This window comes from Octopus bimaculoides, chromosome 24, assembly GCF_046866305.1.
Source record: "Octopus bimaculoides isolate indiv1 chromosome 24, ASM4686630v1, whole genome shotgun sequence".
NCBI classification, from domain to species: Eukaryota; Metazoa; Mollusca; class Cephalopoda; order Octopoda; family Octopodidae; genus Octopus; species Octopus bimaculoides.
This window is the reverse complement of record NC_142951.1, coordinates 28,468,128-28,493,705: the sequence shown is the minus strand read 5'-3', so window position 1 is coordinate 28,493,705 and position 25,578 is coordinate 28,468,128. Positions and strand designations below refer to the sequence as shown.

At 38.6% G+C, this 25,578-nt stretch overlaps 1 protein-coding gene across 10 annotated transcripts in view; it reads right to left on the bottom strand.

Annotated features, from left to right (window-relative positions):
- LOC106877620 (arf-GAP with coiled-coil, ANK repeat and PH domain-containing protein 2) overlaps positions 1-25,578 on the bottom strand; it is a 244,660-nt gene that overhangs the window by 139,111 nt on the left and 79,971 nt on the right. For 8 of the 10 annotated variants that reach the window (XM_089341369.1, XM_089341367.1, XM_089341368.1 and 5 more), the window contains exon 5: positions 11,293-11,310. The exons of the other annotated variants lie outside the window; for them this stretch is intronic. In XM_089341369.1, the coding sequence (XP_089197495.1) occupies positions 11,293-11,310 (18 nt within the window). The remainder of the gene's footprint in view (positions 1-11,292; positions 11,311-25,578) is intronic. 10 annotated transcript variants of the gene reach the window in all.

Below are 25,578 nucleotides of genomic sequence, written 5' to 3'. Positions count from 1 at the left end.
TCTCAACAGAAAATAGTTGCAAAGGTGACATCCCTCAACAAAAGTTCAGACTTATGAAATTTTGAGTGGATATACAAGACTTACAAAAAATAAAGAGAGGGTCAAAACGCGTGCACCAATAAATTTGATACACTCTGAAATTGTCAAAGATATGCTTCAATTTTTCTAAAATTGAACGAAATAGATAAAACAATGACAAATACACACATACTTGTACATGATGAACAAAATGAATATTAATAATAACATAATGTAGAGAAGATTTTGCCAGGCGAAATGCTTAGGAGTATTTCATCTGTCTTTACGTTATGAGTTCAAATTCTTTATAAAGAACAAATAAATCTCCCTCAATACCGCCAAATTCCACTCAGTGGCTACATAGACTCTTGCGCCAGAAACAAAAACCCTAAATTCCCTTTCTATCAATGTAAAGACAGAATCTCCACACAAGAAAGAATCAACAAGGAGAATCTTTTCATAGAGAAATTCCAACCATTTCTTAACACACAAACCCCTCAGTGACCTTATTTCTCTAAGAGCAGACATAAACGTCCTGTTGACAAAGAGTTCATAACTCCAACTAAAAAGATTTCTCTCTCCTTACATACACTTCCTGTTTTGACACCACACTTCCTGCTTAACACAAACTTTTAGCCCCTTTTCTCTTTTTTTAAACCTAACACAACTCTCGATTTTCATGCATCCTTATTTTTCCAACCATTATCTAAATGGATTACCATTGAACTTTAAAAGCTCAAAGACAATATAATGTATTGGTATATTTATTTTTTTATATATTATCTTTTTTTTATATTATTTTTTTCATTTTTTACTTTTTTGTAAAAAACATTTTCATTCTCCCTCTTCTTGAAAATTTGCCATGCAATGAAAGACAGTTAGAATCTATATTAAAATATGCTTTCAGTTTAACATTTTCCTATTATTTCTCCACGTGCGGTTAACACAACCCCACTATTTACTGACTTATATATGTGTGTGTGTGTGTGTGTGTGTGTGTGTATATATATATATATACACACACACACACACACACACACAGTGGGGTGTTGAAAAGTTCCTGGCTTTCAATAAAAGAAAATACAGGAGGATCAGTTAATAATGATTTTATTCAGCATAATCTCCTTTCGGCATCCCCTCATGTGTGTGTATGTGTTTATGTGAAGGCATATAGTTTAGTGGATAGGGGTATTCAGATCATAATCATAACGTTGTGAGTTCGATTCCTGGTGGTGCTCTGTTGTCCTTGAGAAAAGCACTTCAATTCACATCACCTCAGTCCACTCAACTGGCAAAAACGAGTTATACCTGTATTTCAAAGAGCCAACCTTGTCGTATTCTATGTCACGCTGAATCTCCCCAAGAACTACGTTAAGAGTACACATGTCTGTGGAGCGCTCAGCCACTTGCACTTTAATTTCATGAGCAGGCTGTCTCGTTAATCAGATCAACTTGGACCACACAACAGAGTGCCAATGTGTGGTATGTATGTATGTATGTGTGTATGTATGTGTGTTTGTATGTCTGATGCTATGATGTATTGCTGAACATAGAACAAATCAATATATACATGAATGCCAACGTTATGTGTGAATTCGATAATAAACAATACATTGATACAATATATCTTTGTACCACCAGCTACATATATATATATATATATAGTATGATGTTAACCCACTTGTATATACTGCGTTGTCAACCAACTGGTGTGTGTGTACGTAAATATATAACATTTATGAAGGACGGTGATTAGATAGCCAGACCATAATACTTCTTAACCTAGGTTGCATCATCTAAGTTCTGGATATGATTTTAAACTGCATTCGGGAGAAGGAACATAGTTTATAGTCCCATGGTCTTGAAGAGTATGGAACCACCTCTTAGCAACTCTGATCTATTCTGACCCATCAGGATCCCAGCTGGGGGTTAATCAGCAAGTCAATAGGGGAGAGGGAAAATGTTAGCCTGGGAAGACCAGGCAACTAGTCTTGGAGAAGAAAACCCTGATGCTAATCCCATGCTGCCTTGTGGCCATATCTGTTTTACATCTATTTTTCCATAGTAGCATGGGTTAGATCAGCAGTTCTAAACCAGGGTCCATATAAGATTCTGTTGTTGAAATTTATCTGCAATATATTAGGCATAGGCATGACTGTGTGGTAAGAAGCTTGCTTCACAACCACATGGTTCCGGGTTCAGTCCCGTTGTGTGACACCCTGGGCAAGTGCTTTCTACTATAGCCTCGGGCCAACTGAGGCCTTGTGAGTGGATTTGGTAGACAGAAACTGAAAAAAGCCCATCATATATATATATATATATATATATATATATATATATATATATCATCATCATCATCATCGTCGTTTAACGTCCGCTGTCCATGCTAGCATGAGTTGGACGATTTGACTGAGGACTGGTGAAACCGGATGGCAACACCAGGCTCCAATCTAATTTGGCAGAGTTTCTACAGCGGGATGCCCTTCCTAACGCCAACCACTCAGAGAGTGTAGTGGGTGCTTTTACGTGTCACCCGCACGAAAACGGCCACGCTCGAAATGGTGTCTTTTATGTGCCACCCGCACAAGCCAGTCCAGGGGCACTGGCAACGATCTCACTCGAAAATCCTACGGGAGCCAGTCAGGCGGTACTGGCAACGGCCACGCTCAAAATGGTGCATCTCATGTGCCACCCGCACAAGAGCCAGTCCAGGGGCACTGGCAACGATCTTACTTGGCTTGCCGGGTCTTCTCACGCACAGCACATTTCCAAAGGTCTCGGTCAGTAGTCATCGCCTCGGTGAGGCCCAATGTACATATATATATATATATATATATATATGTGTATATATATATATATATATATATATATATATATATATATATATATATATATATATATATATATATATCATCATCATCGTCGTCGTTTAACGTCCGCTTTCCATGCTAGCATGGGTTGGACGATTTGACTGAGGACTGGTGAAACCGAATGGCAACACCAGGCTCCAATCTAAATTTGGCAGAGTTTCTACAGCTGGATGCCCTTCCTAATGCCAACCACATATATATGTGTGTGTGTGTGTGTGTGTGTGTGTGTGGTGTGTCTATGTTTGGAATCTCAGGAAACAGTTTCTATGTCAAAGAGAGAGAGAGGGAAAGAAAGAGACAGAGAAAGAGAGGTGTATGTGTGTGTGTGTGTGTGTGTGTGTGTGTGTGTGTGTTGCAGGATGATGTTTTTTCAACTGATGCATTTGAAGTAATACTTAGAATTTCACAGAATTCAGTCAAACAGGTCAGCTGGGAAAAGGTTATCAAAACAAACTTCAGCATTAGAAATAACAGAGTAAGTGACAAATGCAAGAATAGCGTATTTAAAGGAAACTGTTGCAGACATCAGAAGAGGATGAACAAGCACACATTGTCTGTCTTCTGGCACAAGGGGCCAGTATGTGAAGTGCAAAGGGGTGGCCTCAGAAAGCAGTAAATAAAGAGATGTAACTCAAGAAGGACCAAAGAACAAGTCAAATACTCTGCAAGAGGCACAAAATTGGGACCAATACCAGTCAGTTCCAATGGAGTCCCTATTAACGGTATATGAGTTAAGAGCCCTTCTTCTTTTCCCCCTTTTTACCTTCACTTGTTCTTTCCTGTCTTGAAAGTTACTTCATGACCCCATTGGTGTTGGTGGCACACAAAAGCAACTGGCACACACTGGAAAGTGGTTGCTGTTAAGAAGGACAGTCAGCTGTAGAGACCATGGCAAAGCTGTCATGGGGCACAATGCAGCTGTTTTGCACATCAGATCCTGTCAACCAATCTGACTCATGCCAGCATGGAAAACAGACATATGATGATGATGGTTCCAATGAAGAATTAGAAGAACCAAGTCTGAAACTAAGCATACATGTACATATGAGAGGGGGCTGAAAAGTTCCTGGCCTTGGGTTAAATAAAAAATACAACAGGATCAGTTAATTATGATTTTAATCAACATATTCACCTCTCAGATTCACACACTTAGTGCAGTGACCCTTCAGTTTTTCTAAGCCCTGTAAAAGAACTTGGAAGGTTGGGCTACCAACCAGGCCCTTTGTGATACCCTTAAAGCTAGGAACTTTTCAGCACCCCTCCCCGTACATACGTGCATACATACATACATACATACATACATACACACATACATAAATAAACATATATGAGAGGGAGTGCTGGAAAGTTCCTGGCTTTGAGTAAAAAAAAAATACAAGAGGATCAGTTAATTATGATTTCATTCAAAATATTCCCCTCTCACATTCACACACTTATGACAGTGGTCCTTCAGTTTTTCTAAGCCCTGTAAAAGAACTTGGAACATTGGGCCACCATCCAGGCCTTTCACAATGCCCTTAAAGCCAGGAACTTTTCAGCACCCCCTTGAGTGTGATTATGTGTGTGCATGTATTCATGTGTGTGTGTGAGAGAAAAACAGAGAAAAAGAGAAAGTATTTGTATGTGTGAGATAAGGGGAGAGAGAATAAGATGTACATGTACATTGATGTGTATATGTAAAAGCTTGCATCCTTCTGAATAACAATTAGCTTACAAACAGAAGCATCATTTTCACTGCCCTTTAAATCTGCCCCCCCCCCCCCCATCAACACTAAATTTTCCTCCTCATTAAAAATGCTGAAAGCCTTCAAGTCACCCATCCATTTGATATTTCTTCCAGCTCACTCTACATTGCCAAGCCGGTTGGTTGGTTGGTTGGTTGGCTCATTGTAAAACAGTTGTCTTGCTTTTATTATGTCTATGAGTATTGTTTGCCATTGTTGTCTCAGCTGATGTCAGATAGCAGAGATGAATGAGTGAATGAATGAGTGAATGAGTGAATGAATGAATAAATGAGTGAATGAATGAATAAATGAGTGAATGAATGAATAAATGAGTGAATGAATGAATAAATGAACACGACAAAAAAAAAAAAATATATATATATATATATATAGATGCGCAGGAGTGGCTGTGTGGTAAGTAGCATGCACCTCAACCACATGGTTCATTGCTCAGTCCCACTGCGTGGCACCTTGGGCAAGTGTCTTCTACTATAGCCTCGGGCCAACCAAAGCCTTGTGAGTGGATTTGGTAGACGGAAACTGAAAGAAGCCCATCGTATATATGTATATGTGTGTCTGTGTTTGTCCCCCCAACTTCACTTGACAACCGATGCTGGTCTGTTTATTTCCCCTTGTAACTTAGCAGTTCAACAAAAAGACGCCGATAGAATACGTACTAGGCTTCCAAAGAATAAGTCCTGGGGTCGATTTGCTCGACTAAAGGCGGTGCCCCAGCATGGCCGCAGTCAAATGACTGAAACAAGTAAAAGAGTAAAGAGAGAGTATGCATGCAAAAGCAAAACAAAAAGGAATTGCTGCTACTACTACCACAAGCGAGAGAAGCAAAAGAAAGGAAAAGAAAATGAGAACAAAAAATAATCTTTGAAGTGAGATAACTTTGACAGAGATTCTTCTTTCTGATAAATCATTCGTTATCACACAATTACATGGAATAAAACCAACAACAACACCGAAAACAAAGCAGAAAAATAAGAAAAGAAATTATCTTACTTTATCAAGTAAAAGATAATCATAAAGTTACTATTAACCAATGTCATTAGAAAACAATGCTTTCTCTCAAATGATTAAAAATACAGAAATCAATTTATTATTATTAGAATAATAATAATAGTAATATTCTGTTGTGTCTGGGGAGAGTCATTCTCTTATTGTGCCTTAAAATTTAACACACTCACCGGTAAAACTTCCACTTATTTTTCTTTTTATTAAGTGGAAATTTTACCGGTGTGTGTGTTAAATTTTAAGGCACAATAAGAAAATGACTCTCCCCAGACACAACAGAATATGCTTCAACACACGAAATCACATAAAAAAATCTTGCAAACCAAATCCGAAAACAAAAAATAATAGTAATATTAATATCTTAACTAATTGATCCATCATGTCCATTTGATTTCAGGATTGTAAAGGAAGACGAAAAACAAAACAAAACAAAAAATACATTCTCTTACAATTTGAAATAGCGAGAATTTGAAATATGAAAATTGTAAGGGATGTACCTATAAAAATTGGTGCATTAGGAACTGTAAGCAAAGATATAGATAACTGGTTGAATAGAGTACCTGTAGAGCTTCTACAAGAAGTTTGCCTCTTAGGGACAGGAAAGGTTATCAGAAGCGTTTTGATCTCTTGAAAGATTGTGGGCACTTCTAAGGTAACAGGTAGTAACCTGTTACCCACATAAAGTCTACCACAAATACGAATGAACCCAAGTCAAATCAATGATGATGATGATAATAATAATAATGATAATAATAATAATAATAATAATGTTGATAATAATAATAATAATGTTGATAATAAATGCCCTTATGTATTATCAGACAGTGGCTCTCATGGCTTCTGTTCTGAACTGACAGGAAGTGTTATCATGGACATTGTTTTGTCTTGGCATAAAAGATAGGCTACAGAAAATATTCTGCTCAATACCACAAATTTGCTTGTCAGTTGTATGAGCTTAACCAGTTGAGCATGTCCCTTGGTGGCTGACGATATGTGCATCTCTGATCATGAGCAGAAGTAGTGGGAGAGCAGGTAGCCACGATGGGTATATTAGGCTTCATGTATTTGTACCCCAGTGTCACTTTTATGGCATACACTGCTCTCACTCAATAATAATAATAATAATAATCGTTTCTACTATAAGCACAAGGCCTAAACTTTTGGGGGAGAGGACTAGTCAATTACATTGACCCCAGTGTTTCACTGGTATTTAATTTATCGACTCTGAAAGGATGAAAGGCAAAGTCAACCTCGGCGGAATTTGAATATAGAGCATAGCAATAGGTGAAACACAGCTAAGCATTTCAGCCAGTGTGCTAACAATTCTCTGCCAGCTTGTTTTAGTACTAGTAGTAGTGCCAATATTTATAATACATACATTGCTATAAACAACAGTAGTGACATTGCTAAATATCAGCAATTTAATAAGATGAATAGTCTCCAAGGCTAATGACATAACCAAGTGAATATTAATAAGAGAGATGGATAAATATTCAGCATTAACAACAGCAATACCATTAAGACAATTAAATATAATTGGCAACATCAGCATAAATAATTAAATATTGATACAAGACAACAAATTTCAGAACAGAGATGTGGTCTGGTTAATAAAACTTCAGCATTAAGCCCAGAAATGAAAGACAAATTTAGACTCCAGCAGCATTTGAACTTAGACTGTGAAGATGTGTAAGCAAATAGTAAGTCATTTACTCTAGCGCACTACCATCTCTACTACTCCATTTAATCTCTACTCGGTCATTTCTGCCACTCCACTCACTTCAACTATCATTTAACCAATCCTGCCGCTCCACTCATCTTAAATACCACTCAACTATCTGTTCCACTCCACTCATCCTAACCATCAATCAATTATCTATGTTGCTCCACTCACTTTAACCACCACTCAACAATCTATCACACCTCTCACCTCAACCATCTCTACCACTCCACTCATTCTAACCATCACTCAGTCATCTCTGCCACTCCACTCATTCTAACCATCACTCAACCATCTCTGTCACTCCACTCACATTAACCACTACTCAATCATCTGCCACTCCACTCACATTAACCACTACTCAATCATCTGCCACTCCACTCCCCTTAACCACCATTCATCTTAACCTCCTTCGACAATCTGTCACTCCACCCCGTCCTGACCACCACTCAACTATCTTACCATCTACTCCCTGTCACTCCACTTAACCTAACCACCACCCAACAATCTCTGTCAGTCCACCGTCCATTTAGCAAATATTAATAACATGGGTATGTGGGTATTTGAAAATACCCCACAGAGTGACGACTGTGCCCTGCAATAGTTACAGGTCACCCTTGGCAAGGCATAGCACCTGTTCAACCACCCTGCCAGGGATATGGCAAAGTCATGAGACTGCAGCATGGCAGACTGTGAAAAGGTAGCAGAAGAACTCAACTGAGCCAACGGTGCTTCTTACATTGATGCTGAGAGGAGGAATCCTAGAAGATTAATGGTCAAGTTCACCAAGAGAGTAACTGCAACGCAGCCATAGAGGTGGTGTCCATAGTTTCGTAATCAGCTAATGAAAGTTTAATTACTTGATTCCCAATTCAAATTCATAATAACGGAAATGGATGGTGACAGATTGTCATGAGAATCAACAAAAGCAGTGATAAAACAAAAAAAAAGAAATTTAGAACAGACACACGACAACATATTTAGAGAAAACCAAGCTCAGTATTGGTACGATATTTTAATGACTGCAAGAAAAATACTTCATTTTAGTATTTTATTTTAGTTACCGACAACTAGTACTTATTTTAGTTACTCTGCAATTTGTACTTTGTTGACTTCATTAAACAAAACCCAGAACTACTTCTAAATTTCAATGACCCTGGTACTGTTTCTTCTCAATTCACTTTTAACACTAGTATTACTATTATATATTTTACTGACACCTGTGCTGCTATTTTATTCCAAGTACCCCCACCACTTAACCACTGAGCCATGCATCCATAGCTTTATAATGGTCACATGTCATTACCCACTAGTTTTTCTCTTCTCTCTACCTGGGTACCTCTCAAAGATCGATATTAACATTTAGCACACTGTGTCACTTGCCTTTTCCCTTTACAATCTTTCTCATTTCATCAATATGTGGCTTGGCAGTTATTGTTCACCATCTACCATATATATATGTGTGTGTGTGTGGTTTAGTGGTTAGCGTGTTGGACCCACATGGTTTCAATTCCTGGACCAGGTAACGTGTTGTGTTCTTGAGCAAAACACTACATTTCACATTGCTCCAGTCCACTCAGCTAGCAAGTGCAAAGGACTGACATCCTGTCCAGGTGGGGAATATACACACCATTCGAACTGGGAAACCAGCCCTCATGAACTTGGCATGGCTCAAGAAGGAAACATCTATATACACACACACACACATATATATACATACACATCTGTCCATATGAATGAATACTTGTATGCATGTATTTGTATATGTCTGCACATACATGAATATGCATGTGTGTGTGTATCTACATATTTTTACAAGTCAGACATCGATCTTGCATCATTACATACAGATGACCAGTGTTACACAGAATATCTCACTGTCTACACGATGCTTATATGCTACAAATGCTGAGGCTACACATGAAGAATAATAACATGTATAATGCAGCAACATGCATTTATACACAGGGTTGGAAAACTGACATTGAAACAAGACCAATATTTATAATATCAATCAGGGGTGGACTGAGAGTATTAAGAACCCTCAGGCATAACTGTTTACCAGGTCCCTTAGCATTGATATCAGTAAAGTTAACATGTAGAGTGCGGGCCCCTCAGAGCTGTGGACTCTCAGGCAGTGCCTGATTGACTGACGGCTCAGTCTGCCCCTGATACCAATGATTTCCAATAGAGGGGCAAATGCACACATTATTGCCATTCATGATAATGATATTTTCTTTATTCCTATAAATGAAGCCAATTTTATGTTACCAGACACAGCTAATGAGCCCTTTAGCATTTAACCTTTTCGTTACCGTATTTATTTTGAGACGCTGTGTTGCTTTCAATTAATTTTAAATATAACAAAGAATCTAGTAAAATAATTTAGTTATCATTAAGCTAGTGTTAGGAACATAAATTGTGACTAAGGTTTAGTGGAAGGTTTTAATTCAAAACTTATGAAAACAAGACATTTGTACTACAGAGCCAGAGGCGGTTTCAGCTGGGTTGGTAACGAGAGGGTTAAAGCAGCTGTATCTGACCCAAATATCCTACCTGTATTATGTGTATTATGTTCAAACTGGTCAGATCTGATTTTGCACACCTACCCTACAATGTTCATTCTAAAAATAAATAATCACATCATTGAAATCTCAAAACTATGAGATAACACAAGACTAATTTTTAAAAACGTGAATAAATAAATATTACATATGAAAGAGTAATCTAAATTCTAAAAGTGGCATTTATTCCATTGATTCAAGCCTGGAGACAGGAAACACCAAATCAAAACTTAATGGCTATGATTCTTTCTTTCTTAGATTTTTAGACAGGTTATTTGTTTTCACTCCAAGACAAAAAAAACTGGAAATTTATTTTAATAATCATGCATTACTCTAAAAAGGTTGGGATACAAGCAACACACAAAATTTGAAAGTAGGTCACAAAATGTCTGCTAGAATATTTAAATTTTCAATTTGTTAGAATTACTAATAAAGCAATTGTAACAATGGAGAAACAAAAACTGAAGAGAAAAATCAACAAAAAACATGATTTTTAGATGAGTGGATACAAGAACAGTAACAACAACACATAACTAAAACTAATTATCACTGTAATAGTTAACTATTATAGTGATAATTGAAGCAGTTGAAGTGAAAGCATGTCTGAGGGGAGGTCGGTCAGTGCGGATTACAGAACAGATGAACAAAGAAATAACAGCCAAAAACAGAAACTACAAGGAAGGTAACGTGACAAAACCAAAAAGGAAAAAAAAAAATTATCTTTTAGTGAAACTATTTGTGAGACACAAAGTAAAGAGTAAAACAAAATATACAGAAATACAAAAATAATAAAATCATCACTAAAATAAACAAAATTTTAAAAAACACTAAAAGCTTGCAAAATACTACTTTTTTTTTTTCTAATTTAGTCACAAGGCAGCATATTTGGGGCAGGATTGCTTAAAAAACTGACCCCAGTATACTACTGATGATTATCTTATCTAACTTCCACCCCCAGAGAGATCAAAGGCAAAACAATTCTGGACAAGATTTGAATTTGGAATGTGAAGGGGTGTAACTAAATGCCACAAGGCATTTAGTCTGATGCTGTATTGATGGTGCCAACAAGACAACAATAAAAACTAAATACACAGATAAAAAATACATCAAGCTGGAGAGAGAAAAAAAAAAAGGAAATGGTACATGGCTGTGATAATAAAATAACTGAGGCTAGCAATCTACGGTTGAAGGGAAGTTGCGGAGGGAAGGGAGAAAAGGCAATGGTAAAGAATGAGAAACAAGTCTATATATATATATATATATATATATCATCGTTTAACGTCCGCTTTCCATGCTAGCATGGGTTGGACATATATATATATATATATACACATATGTATACAGAAAAGAAAAAAACATGCTTTGATACTTACAGCAACTTTAGCATCTTCCTACCAATAAATATTAAAAGACTTTCACTTTAACAACAATTCTTCAGGAAAAAATTGGTTAAATTTATATATTTCACACACAAAAGCATAACTACACACAAACCCAACCATATACTCACATCTATACACCAAACAAAATCATGCATGTATACACAAACACAGAGCAAAAATCACACACAAAATACAGTTATTTACATATTCACACAATAAGCAAATCATATACACACCAAAAATTAAATCATGTACAGCAACATACACACGCACCCACATTCATATACACAAAAATTGTCATTGTTTTTTTTCATTATGACGATATATATATATACACATATATATATATATATATATATATATATATATTATTGACCACTCATATTCAATGTATGTGTTTCATTTGTTCGCCAGTTTGTTACGATATAGCGCTTGGGAGACGACTCCCGCATAATGCTGGGTGTTAAAACACTTAAAAGTCCTGGGTGTTTTAACACCCACTGTTATGAAGGAATCGCCTCCCAAGCACCAGCACCATACTGCAGTGAACCAGCAAACAAACAAAACACATACATTGAGTATGTGCAGTTGATAATGTTTACAACACTAGCACTGCATTTAATTCATAATTGAATATACATATACATATACATATATATATATATGTATATACATACACACACAAGCTTTACAGTTATACATAAAGGGTCAGCTGTTTCTCTGATACATAAAAGAACCTGAAAGGTAAAACTATCAGGAGCTCATTGTTACAGAACATACATTAAAGTGAAACCAAACTAAAGTCCCACTGTGCTACACAGTAAACAAAAAAAAAACAGGAGTTCCACGGCAAATGATTGTAGGTAAAGCTTTCTGAAGTTCTACTACACAGCAACATATTGTATGTAAAAATTCCAGGAGTTCCACTGCTGTACAGCAGAGAGCTGTAGATAAAACTCCTGAGAGTTTCCTTAGAATTGCACTGTTACGGAACAAACTACTGAAAGTAAAACTTGCAAAATTTCCAATGCTACACCATAAAAACATGGAAGGGAGGAGAATTCAGTATACGAGGGACTAGGGGAGGTTTCATTTCAGTTAAGAAAAAGATCGTGAACTGGCAGAACCATTACCATTCTGGATACAATGTTTAACAGCATGTTATCTGGGTTTATGTTTTGAATGTGAATTCTGCCAAGGTCAACTTTGCTTTTCATTCTTTCGGGGTTGATAAAATATGTACCAATTGAGCGAACATGGGGGGGTCAATGTAATCGACTTCCCTCTTCCCCTAAAATTGCTGGCCTTGTGCCAAATTTTGAAACCAGTCTTAGTTAACAAGAAAGGAAACGACATCACACATGTTCCTTTGCAGGTCCCAGTTCTAGATTGGTCTGAGACTGATGTGACTGAGTTCCAACATGAACAGGTGTAGACCAATGTCTTCCAGAGTGGTGAGAACTACGTGGATTGATGCCCAGTCTGAATACAGGTAGGGAGGGAACAAGTAGAAGGGGAGTGTTTAGTGGGGGGGGGGATACTCGCCACGGTGTAAAACCCTGCAAAAGGCACCCAACACTTAGGTGGTGGTAGTGCTGTTTAACCCCAGGCCTTCCCAGACTGAGCAAAACTAAGATCATCGACAATCTAGCCATGACAATCTCGTCTCATTTTCAGACATTTACGACGTTATCCAAGGTGTCCTTCCTGCTCAAGGATTAAGGAATGTATTAGAATTAGTAACCTGGGTACTGTTGATTCTTGGCGAAATCTATTTGGTATGTTAAAATTTTGGCACAGAGGCATTTTAGCATTTGAACAATTTAACTGAGACATTCTTATACGAATTGGTGGGGAAAATTAAATTAGCTCTATCTTTCAATACATATGTAAAAAATTATCTTTAATTGAGACGACGTCTACTTTTCAAAGACAGTGTCCCAGGCATGGCCTCGGCGTACGGCGGAAACCAATAAATAGAAAAGAAAAAAATCTTTTGTGTGAAGGGAGATAACTCCATATGGTAATTAATTGACATTTCAATACTTTTTATTTTTCTCTCTCTTCTCCCCTTCCTTTCACTTTACTTACAGTGTGTGTACGTGCGCGCGCTTCCGAGTTTATGTGTCTGTGAGCGCGAGCGAGCGCGCGTGCGTGCGTGCGTGCGTGCAAGTGTCCGCCATTAGCGCCAATCAACCGTTACCAAAGTACCCCACACCAAAACTTCGGTACCAGTTCTCTCATAGCATTCTTAAGAGACAGTCAGGTTTGATCTGACAGAGATTTTGCTGCTATTTCAGTAGGTTAACAAATTACGGGACCCTCGAAGGAAGTGGCTTGTTGGCAGATTAATAAACATCGAGGGCGTTAATTAGTATACTAACCCAACCACAACTATTTGATCTCTTCATCTTTCTTTTCTATATGTACGCACATGCATACATACATACAGACAGACGTATAATAGGTGTGGCTTTGTGGTAACAAGCTTGCTTCCCAACCACAAGATTGGGAATTGGACATGAAATGTTGATGTATTTATGATGTATGAAGATATGTGTGTGTGTTGTAAAAAAACTTGCTTCCCAACCACATGGTTCGGGGTTCAGTCTCACTGCATGGCACCTTGGGCAAATGCCTTCTACTATAGCCTCGGGTTCGTCAAAGCCTTGCAAGTGGATTTGGCAGATGGAAACTGAAAGAAGCCTACCGTATGTAAATACATGTGTGTGTACTGGGTGCTTTTCTGAGCCTCGGGCACTAAGTGAGGTCACCATGCAGCTAGCAAATCTGCAAAACCTGGGACTTTAATGCCAGTAGATGACAGATACGGTATGAACGGAGGAGGGGGGGGGGGATAGATTCTAGTTGTAGGAGAGCTACATGTCCAATAGTAACAAATTAATCAGTAGTAGCTGCAAGAAGACAAATAATGGAAATGCAGTGTCCAGGTAGAACCTTGAGTTGCAAGGTGAGTAGGAGTGAGGACAGAGAACAGAGAAACTAGGAGTGGATGGAGATTTGTAAGAGGAGAGGAAGTCTGCTCCTATTCAAAGTTTGACAGCTTGCTTGAGCATGTAGGTGACTTTTCAGTGAAGGGAGTTGTTTGAAATTTGCATTGCAAACAGTGCAAATATGTCTCATCTCAAGTGGTATTATGTTATTTGTCTTGTCTGATTTCTGGATATTTAAATGCCTTTTTAAACAATCTCAAGTTAAGTCTTACAAATATGACACACACATATATACATACGGACACACACGTCTATGCTGAGACCCCCTTCGGTCATGACTGACCATGGGATTGCACCTAGAAAGTTACCCTCCCAGGCACAAGTCCGGGCAAGGTTGCTTATGGAAGACCAGCAGTCGCCCATGCATAACGACCTCCCCTCTCCACGCCACCAGTGTTATCCAAGGGAAAGGCAAAGGGGCCGATACAGCTTGGCACCTGTGATGTCGCAACTCATTTCTACAGCTGAGTGAACTGGAGCAACGTGAAATAAAGTGTCTTGCTCAAGAACACAACACGCAGCCCGATCCAGGATTCGAACCCACAACCTCATTATCGTAAGCTTGACGTTCTAACCACTGAGCCATGCGCCTTTACACACACATCTATATAAATATTCCTTTACAGAGCAAGAATCAAATACTTTTAGGGGTCGCTATGGAAACCGTACCCACAGGAGATACTGAAGGAGTATTTTATCTTTTACTTGTTTCAGTCATTTCACTGTGGCCATGCTGGGGCACTGCCTTGAAGAGATTTAGTTGAACAAATCAACCCCATGACTTAAGTTTTTTTTAAGCCTGGTACTTATTCTATTGGTCTTTTTTGCCAAACTGCTATGTTACAGGAATGTAAATGTACCAACACTGGTTGTCAAGTAGTGGTAAGGGACAAACAGAGGGACAAATTCACACACACATATATATAAACAACAGGTTTCTTTCAGTTTCCATCTACCAGATCCATTCACAAGGCTCGAGGCTATAGTAGAAGACACTTGCACAAGTTGGCATGCAATGGGACTGAACCCAGAACCATGTGGTTGGGAAGCAAGCTTCTTAACACACAGCCATGCCTGCACCTATTGCAGAAAATATTTTTTAAGTGGATAATTATCATCATTAAGATGAAGGCGGTGAGCTAGCAGAATCGTTAGCACGACAAGACAAAATTCTTAACGGTATTTCATCTGCCACTATGTTCTAAGTTCAAATTCCGCCGAGGTCGACTTTGCCTTTCATCCTTTCGGGATCGATTAAACAAGTACCAGTTACGCACTGGATTCGATGTAATCGACTTAGTCCCTTTGTCTGTGCTTGTTTGTCCCCTCTATGTTTAGCCCCTTGTGGGCAATAAAGATTTAATTATCATCATTAAGAGAGTGACCTTGAAATTTAATTACACAGTCAAAGGGTTAAAAAAAATTTTTTACAAAGAGGCTGTGGGGAATAACCCTACTCCTCAGACTGATAAATATTAAAAAAAAGAAAAAACAATCTGTTGTGATTGTTGTTGGTTTATAGTGGAGCTAACAGACAGAGTTCATCTCAGTGCAGTCAACTCCTACACAACAGCAATAACTAAAAGAAAGATTATAATAAAATTGAAACAAAAGGATATGTTACAAACCAAACAAAAAAAAAAAGCAGAAAAAAAGACAGAAATGATAAAGCCAAAAGAAAAACAAAACACTGCCAAGGTAACAGAGAATTGTTTACAAGAATTGTGTGTGTATGTGCATGTGTGTATCTTCAAAACAGCTGATATACACGTGCAAGTATACATTCATGCATTTTCCTTCCTTCTTCGTCTCTCAACACTGAACCACCACCCCCATCTGTCTCTTATATTTCCCATTCTCCTACCTACTCATTCATACATCCTTCTTTTCTCCTCCCCTTCCCCACCACTCTCTCTCTCTCTCTCTCTCTCTCTCTACATTTACACATAACTCTACACTCTCACATCTAAACTCTTGATTCTCGCGCACATACATCTACACTATCACATATACTGCAACACTCATATACAGACATATACATACCATTATGCTCTCACGTGCCCTGCGCTCTCATGTGCCCCTACATAAGTGAGGTCAGAAAAGAAAGCAATACCCCAAGAACCTCGCAGATCAGACTTCCAGACTGGTGCAATTGAGGTAATTGATGTTCCGCTTATAAATTTATGATTCAGTATTTCAGGGAAAACAGCAGCATCATCGTCGTTGTCGTCATCATCATCATCGTCGTCATTTAACGTCTGTGTTTCAACCTTCATGATGGCAAGTTTAGCAATGGATCAAACATAATAATTCCCGGAAAGATCTTTTGCACAATACAAATTTATTATTCTTGAACAAGAATGTTGTTGACAGTGACTTTGAAGCTTCAGCCAGCTAAGCCATTGTCAAACGACGACTTAGCTGGCCGAAACTTTGAAATCATCGTCAACAACCTTCTTGTTTGAGAATAATAGATACATATATATCATCATCATCATATATATCATCATCATCATCATCATCATCATCATCATCATCATCATCATCATCGTTTAACGTCCACTCTCCACGCTGGCATGGGTTGGACGGTTTGACTGAGGACTGGCAAACCAGATGGCTGCACCAGCCCCCAATCTGATCTGGCAGAATTTCTACAGCTGGATGCCCTTCCTAATGCCAACCACTCCGAGAGTGTAGTGGGTGCTTTTACATGCCACCAGCATGAGGGCCAGTCAGGCGGTACTGACAACGGCTACACTCAAATGGTGTTTTTTACGTGCCACCTGCACAGGAGCTAGTCCAGCGGCACTGGCAACAACCTAGCTCAAATTTTGTTTTTCATGTGCCACCGGCACAAGTGCCAGTAAGGTGATGCTGGTAACAATCCCGCTCAAATGATGCTTTTTATGTGCCACCGGCAAGGGAGCCAGTCAGCGGCCCTGGCAACGATCACACTCGGATGGTGCTTTTAACGTTCCACTGGCACGGGTGCCTGTCATGCGGTGCTGTCATCAGCCACATCAGTGAATTTGATTGTTAAATGATGATCATGATGTACAAGAACACACACACACACAGACACACACACACATGCACAACCATTTAAGAGGAGATATTAAAGTTTTAACTATCATAAACCAATTCAGTCAAGGGGAAATTATCTACAGATAAATAAAGAAAAACAAAACAAAAAAAAATAGGAAACTTAACCTAACCCCACTATAATCACCGTTACAGCAAGGTATCACAATATCTACCAAAGCAATAGGATTAGATTTTTAACTAAATTTGGGGTGAGGGTTGTTTTAAGATTGTTAAAGATAAGAAATTTTAAAAAATAATAAAAAGATTTCTCTGCTTTAGAACTTATTTATTTAGAGATGGGCGCCAATGCCAGACAAAATCTTGCCATCTCAGCAATATCAATTAAATGATGCTTCTGAAAGAGTGATAAATATTATTATTAATGTATTAAAAATGAGGTGGTGCGATAGATTAAAGAACTGTAAAAAAAACCAACTGCTTGGATTTGCCTTTGAATTATAAAGCAAACACACACACACACACACACACATAGATGGGGGTGAGAGGTAAGTAATGAAAGAATGTGTGTGTGTGTGTGTATGTAGGAGCATGTGCGTGTGAGTGTACATAGGAGCATGTGTGTGTGAGTGTAGATAGGAGCATGTGTGTGTACGAGTGTGTGTGAGTATGTGCAGTAACATGTGAGAGTGTGAATGCATGTAGCGGTGTGTGTGTGAGTGTGTATAAGGGTATGTGTGTCTGTATGTGAAATACCATGTGTAGTGGTGAGTTTGGATGAAAGCAGGAGCATGTGTGAGCACAGGAGTATGTAAGAGTACAGGGGCACATAAGAGCACAGGGGCAAATGAGGGTGCAAGGGCACATGAGTGCAGGGGCACGAGAGCGCAAGGGCACATGAGAGCGCAGGGGCACGTGAGAGCATAATGGTATGTATATGTCTGTATATGTGATAGTGTAAAGTTGTGTAAATGTAGAATTTGTGTATGTGTGTGGTTGAGTGTGAAAAAGAGAGTAAAGGTCTATATGAGTGAGACAAAGAGTGAGAGTAAAGGTCTATATGAGTGAGAGAAAGAGTGAGAGTAGAGATCTATATGAGAGAAAGAATAGAGGTCTATGAGAGATAGAGAGAAAGAGAGGGTAGAATTTTGAAAGAGAGAGAAAGTAGACTATATGAGAGAGGAAAGAGAGAATAGAAGTCTGAGAGAGAGAAAGTGAGAGTAGCGGTCAATGAGAGAGAGAGTAGAGATCTATATGAGAGAAAAAGAGAGTAGAGATCTATGAGAGAGTTGTTATATGTGTGTAGGGTTATGTGATAAATTAGAGTAGATATAGTGAGTGAGAGAGTGTGTGTGTGTGTGTGTGTGTGTGTGTGTGTGTGTGTGTGTGTGTGTGTAAAGAGAGAAGTATATAAGAGAGCAGAGTTATGTGTGAAAGTGTAGATGTATGTCTGTAGGAGTGTGTGAAGGAACACGTGAGCACACATTTGCATATGCGCACTAATATTTGTGTGTACATCTACAAATTAACACAGATCTCCACAATGTGTGAAAACATGCACACACATTTTTATGTACATACACACACACACACTGTGTTTGTAGATGTTTTTGTGTACACTTAAGTGTGTGTGTGTGTCTAACTGAGCCCAAGTGCCAACTTGACCTTACAGTAACCATCGAAACATGTAAGTTAATTAGTCATCTCTGGTCAGTGCTACTTACTACTGCTCTTTGCAACAATGGACCATACCAACCTGCAACACCTACTTACAGTGAAGTGAACTCATCTGTTGACTTTTACGAAACATACTTTGGTAAAATGCAGTGAGTAGGTAAATCTAATAAAAATTTGAAACGTGTCTCGCGCTGTCTTCCATACTCGACAAAACCTAATAACAAATGTTGCTAATGTTACTGAGAAAATCCAGCGGAGAAGAATGAGAATTGCCAGTCATTGTGTCAGGCACCCAGAAGAACCTGTGTGTCAATTGGTCTTATGGCAAACGCCTAACCCAGTGATCCACAATGTGGGGCATACACCCCACCAGTGGCGCCTGGGCGAATTGTGGTGGGCCATGATGCTGTAGTTGCCAGGCACAAGGTTCTCATTAAAGTGATTCCCTTTTTTTCTTAATCAATAATGTACTTCTTTTTGTTGTTGGCACTCCGTCGCTTACAACATCGAGGGTTCCAGTTGATTCGATCCAACGGAACAGCCTGCTCGTGAAAATAAAATGTGCAAGTGGCTGAGCACTCCACACACAGACACGTGTACCCTTAACATAGTTCTCGGGGATATTCAGCGTGACACAGTGTGACAAGGCTGGCCCTTTGAAATACAGGTACAACTGAAACAGGAAGAAAGAATGAGAGAAAGTTGTGGTGAAAGAGTACAGCAGGGTTCGCCACCATCCCCTGCTGGAGCCTCGTGGAGCTTTAGGTGTTTTCGCTCAATAAACACTCACAATGCCCGGTCTGGGAATCAAAACCGCGATCCTATGACCACGAGTCCGCTGCCCTAACCACTGGGCCATTGCACCACCACACTTCTTTCTTTTGTACACAGTACTTAATAAAAGAGTTACCAGTAGATTCTTTTGTTTTAAATAACTGTGATAAAATATCAAAAATAAAGTTTCTTTCCAACTACATATGGGGCATAGGCTTTTCCTGAAAGTTATAGTGGGAGCTGGGGGAAAATAGATTGGGAAACACTGGTCTAACCTATGTGGACATCTTGTTTCTGGACAGTGGAATGGCAAATGTCAACAAATTAAGAACATGAATGGGGTATCGTTATGGATGGCGTGCTTATGTGAAAGATGCTGTTTTTCACCAGCATGGGTGCCTCTAATGTGTCACTGGCACAGGTGCCTCTTATGTGTTACCAGCACAGGTCACGGCAACGATTTCACTTAGAGTGACATGTCTTCTTTAGCACAAGGAATTTAAACTCAGAGTGCAGAGACAGAACATCTGATGTTCTTGTGGTTCCACCAGTCCACTGCCAAAGAAAGAGACTCCTTATCAACCCTGGACAGATGAAGGGTAAAGTTGACCTCAGCAGGATTTGAACTCAGAATGCAAGAAGCTGGAATGAATCTTACAATAGGGTAGGATTCACTCTAAAATGAAGCCCCACATATATAATGTAAGCTGTTACAATGACTAACAGAGAAATCATCCAGAGGACAGCTTTTTCCTACTAATAATTAAAATAATCTGAGTCATTGACCATATTTATCTTTTTTTCACTGTATAATTATTTCTAATTAGCTTTCACATTAGCTCAACACATTAATTAAATGTTAAAACTAACTTCTCAAAATGAAATAGGTGCAGGCATGGCTGTGTGGCAAGAAGTTTGCTTCCCGACCACATGATTCCAGGTTCAATCTCACTACGTGGTGCCTTGGGGAGCAATTGTCTCCTATGATAGATAGCCCTGAGCTGACCAAAGCCTTGTGAGTGGATTTGGTGAAAGGAAAATGAAAGAAGCCCATCGTACACACACCGATTACATCAACCCCAGTGCTCAACTGGTACTAATTTTATCAACCCCAAAAGGATGAAAGAAAAAGTTGATTCAGCAGCATTTGAACTCAGAACATTCATTTCAGATATTCTCATTTTAAATCACTGAGAGGACATTGGTGTTGCCTTGGCAGAGGTTCGCACTCTCTGAGTACTCATTATTAAGGCGGCGAGCTGGCAGAACCATTAATACAGAGGACAAAACGCTTAGCGGTATTTCATCTGCCACTACTCTCTGAGTTCAAATTCCACTGAAGTTGACTTTGCCTTTCATCTATTCGGGGTCAATAAATTAAGGACCAGTTGCATCTGGAGTCAATCTAATCGACTAGCTCCCTCCCCTAAAATTTCAGGCCCTGTGCCTGTAGTAGAAAGGATTATTATTATTAATATTATTATGGCAGTGAGCTGGCAGAATCGTTAATGCACTGGACGAATTGCTTAGCAGTATTTCGCCCATCACTATGTTCTGAGTTCAAATTCCGCAGAGGTCAACTTTACCTTTCATCCTTCAGGGGTCGAGAAAATAAGTACCAGTTGAACACTGGGGTTGATGAAATCGACTTATCCCTTCCCCCAAAATGGCTGCCCTTGTGGCAAAATTTGAAATCATTATGATTATAACAAGGCAGCAAGTTGGCAGAATCATGAGCAAGTCAGACGCCTGTGTGTTCTGAGTTCAAATTTCACCAGGGTCAACTTTGCCTTTCATCCTTTTGGGGTTGATAAATTAAGTATCGGTGAAATACTAGGGTGAATATAATCAGTTGGTCCCCTGCCCCAAAATTTCTGGTCTCATGCCTATAGTAGAAAGGATTATTATTATTATTATTATTATTATTATCATTATTATTATCCTTTCTACAGGCACAAGGCCTGAAATTTTAGAGGAGGGGGTTAGTTAATTACATTGACCTTGATGCTGAACTGGTACTTATTTCAATGACCCCGAAAGAATGAATGGCAAAACCGTTAGCAACATAATAATAATGATTATAATAATAATGGTATGTCAAACAGCTGAACTTTTGCTTTTTACTGTTAGAAATAGCAATACGATACCTTGTGAAAATGTGACACACCCAAAAACATTTAAGAAACGAGATGAAGAAGAAAGATAAAACAACAGGGAAATGAAAACTATAAATGGGAAATACCTCAGAGAAATGGCAGGAAAAGACAAGACCAACAACTGGAGGAAAATTGATCTGAAAGGATGCACTGAGGCATTGGATATGCAGAGCCCGGGAACTAGCTCTGAGAACTAATTACACCAGGTTCCAAATAGATGAGCAGTGAATTGCCCCCTTTGTAGATTGTGTGGCAAAAAAAAAGAACAAAACAATATCACATTTTGTGAGTGAGTGTAGCAGACTGGCCCAAAAGGAATACAAAAGGAAATGTGATAAAGTAGCTAAGTTTGTTCACTGGAGAATGTGTGAGAAGTACAGTCTTGAAGAACACAGAAATGGTACAAGCATAAACCAGAAGGCATTACTGAGAATAATGAGTATAAGATCTTGAGGGATTTTACAATCAAGTGTGACTCCGTGATTGATGCTCAGAGACCAGATATTGTTGTGGTGGATGTTGTTGTTGGCACTCCATCGCTTACGACGTTGACGGTTCCAGTTGATTCGATCAACGGAACAGCCTGCTTGTGAAAGTAATGTGCAAGTGGCTGAGCACTCCACAGACACGTGTACCCTTAACATAGTTCTCGGGGATATTCAGCGTGACACAGTGTGACAAGGCTGACCCTTTGAATTACAGGCACAACAGAAACAGGAAGTAAGAGTGAGAGAAAGTTGTGGTGAAAGAGTACAGCAGGGTTCACCACCATCCCCTGCCAGAGCCTCGTGGAGCTTTAGGTGTTTTCGCTCAATAAACTCTCACAACGCCCGGTCTGGGAATCGAAACCGCGATCCTATGACCGTGAGTCCGCTTCTCTAACCACTGGGCCATTGCGCCTCCACTGTTGTGGTGGATAGAAGGATGGAAACCAAGATCATACATCATACCTGGGGATGCCCAAGTGGGTGACAAAGAGCTGGAAAAGACTGAAAAGCAAGACTTACTAAAAGATGAAATTGTGCAAACGCGGGCAATGAAGAGAGTAACTGTTAAACCAGTGGATTTTAGGGGCACTGGATGCTTGAGGAATTGTTAGAGAAACTGAGATTAACATGAAGGTAGAACATGCTCAGAAAACTGCTTTACTGAGGACAGTAAAGATTTTGAGATTGGTACTTGGGTGTTAAGTATCATGGAAGGACACCCTGAGAGATCCTTGGAAATAGGTTGTTGTCCGCTCTTACAGAATTAACAGGAGAAACTGAAATCAAGAGCTCTGAGAAGTGAAATAATAATAAAAGCAACACCAACTTCCTCTCGACGATTAGCCGGAGGTGACTTTTAAAATGAGAATATCTGAAATAAACTCAATTGCTCTTACAAACAAGCATACTCAAAATGAACCCAACCGCTTTCAAAAATTAAGTAAAAAAAACAGGAAAAATAATCCAGAATCCTTGTCCAGGACTGGATTGATCCCAAAATCTAATCAATTCATGCCAGTCACGAGGCCAAACATCCCTGAAAGTTTCATCAGAATCCATCCAGCAGCTCTTGAGATATCTTGTCCACAGACAAACAAACAAACGTGACTGAAAACAATGCCTTCGCTAAGGCAGAGGTAGTAGTAGTAGTAGTAGTAGTAGTAGTAGTAGTAGTAGTAGTAGTAATAATGATAATAATAATAATAATAATAATAATAATAATACAGATTCCAAATTTTGGAACAAGGCCAGCAATTTTAGAGGGCGATGGGGTTAGGTGATTACATCAACCTCAGTACTTGACTGGAGCTTTATCAACCCACAAAACGGATAAATGGTAAACTTGACCTCAGCAGGGTTTGAACTCAAAATGTAAAGAGCTGAAAGGAATCCTACTAAGCACTTTGTCCAACACACACTAACACTTCTGCTAGCTCAACAGATTTCTTAGAATGGCACATGACTCAGAGGGTATCCTGGTACAGACACCAATCAAAATAAAAAGACTTAGTGATAAGTAGATATTAATTATAAAAAGCATTTGGCTAATTTCCCTATCATACCTAAGCTTCGTTTATTAGGTCAACTGTTTTTTATCGGAGTTGTTGCTGTTGTTGTTGGTGTGGCTTCACTTCAGAAGTACAATTATGCAATTCACTGTGTGTGTACATATATATATATATATATATATATACATATATACATATATATATATAAATACACATATATACATATGTACACACACACATATGCATATATATACACATGCTCACACACACACATATATATATGCACACACATACATATACACACACACACATATACATACATATATACACACATATACGTACATATATATGTATGTATATATGTGTGTGTATATATGTATGTATGTATATATGTATACACACATTTATTTATATATATATATATATATATATATATATATATATATGTGTGTGTGTGTGTATGTGTGTGTGTGTGTGTGTGTATTTTTCCCTTGTTAACAATTAACACAGAAAAAAATAGATAAATAGTTACCAGGGTAGCAAAAAAATCACACAAGTAAAAAGGTTGTAACTCCTTGTTTTTAAAGGTAGAAAATCTGGGTTCACATGAAATATTTTGTATAATATATATAAATAAATAAATGGAGTTAAACGCAGGTGTTATTCAAATTCTTGGCAAATGAAAGACGGAAGATGGAACATATGAGAATTTATTATTAATGACGAAAATTGTATTCTTTCTCTGAGTGAATTCTCAAATTGTGACATTATGGTGGTATACAATGTGTATCACAGTTGGAGGAATTACCAGTGTTGTGTATGCCTGCTTCTTGTATATATTGAATATTTTCACAGTACCCAGCCCTAGTTAGAGCTGCATTATAAGTTGCAGGTGATTCAAAAATTTTATTATTAGCTGATAATCTAGAGATTCTTGTAGAAATATTTTTAACTAGCAAAATGCAGCAAATGTTCAACAACCCACCAACTGGATCTAGTGAACATTTCCAATTAAATACCAACCAAGGAGATGTAAATCGCAATGATAAACACCAACAACAACCAATTTGTAGTAGATGATACAGCTAACACGGAAACAATGCCGGTAAATGGAGTCGGGACTGCCTTATATACAAATAAATATGATAAATGTTCATGCAGAGAAAAATCAAAATGTCCTTTGATGAATCTCTGTATGAGTATAAATCTTGCATATAAGTGTACTGTCCACACAAGGGGGTGGGCTGTATGTTTACACCGGGCAGACAGCTGATTCATTTAAGAATCGTTATTGTAACCATGTTGCCAGCTTTAAGACAATCAATAAGAGACATTCAACATCTTTGGCAGATTTTATATGGCAACTGAAGGAGGATAGAATGAAGTACATCATTAATCGGTCCATAGTAAGGTACACGAAACCATACAATATAATTTCCACGAGATGCCGTCTCTGCTCCAAGGAATCCCTCTCTATTCCGTGGACTAACAAATTTTACAACTTGCAAAATAAACACAGCAATGTCACTGAGCACACCGTCTCATGAAGGTCACTGCTAGCTCTCACTGTGCATGCAACCATTGTTGTTGGCACTCCGTCGCTTATGACGTCGAGGGT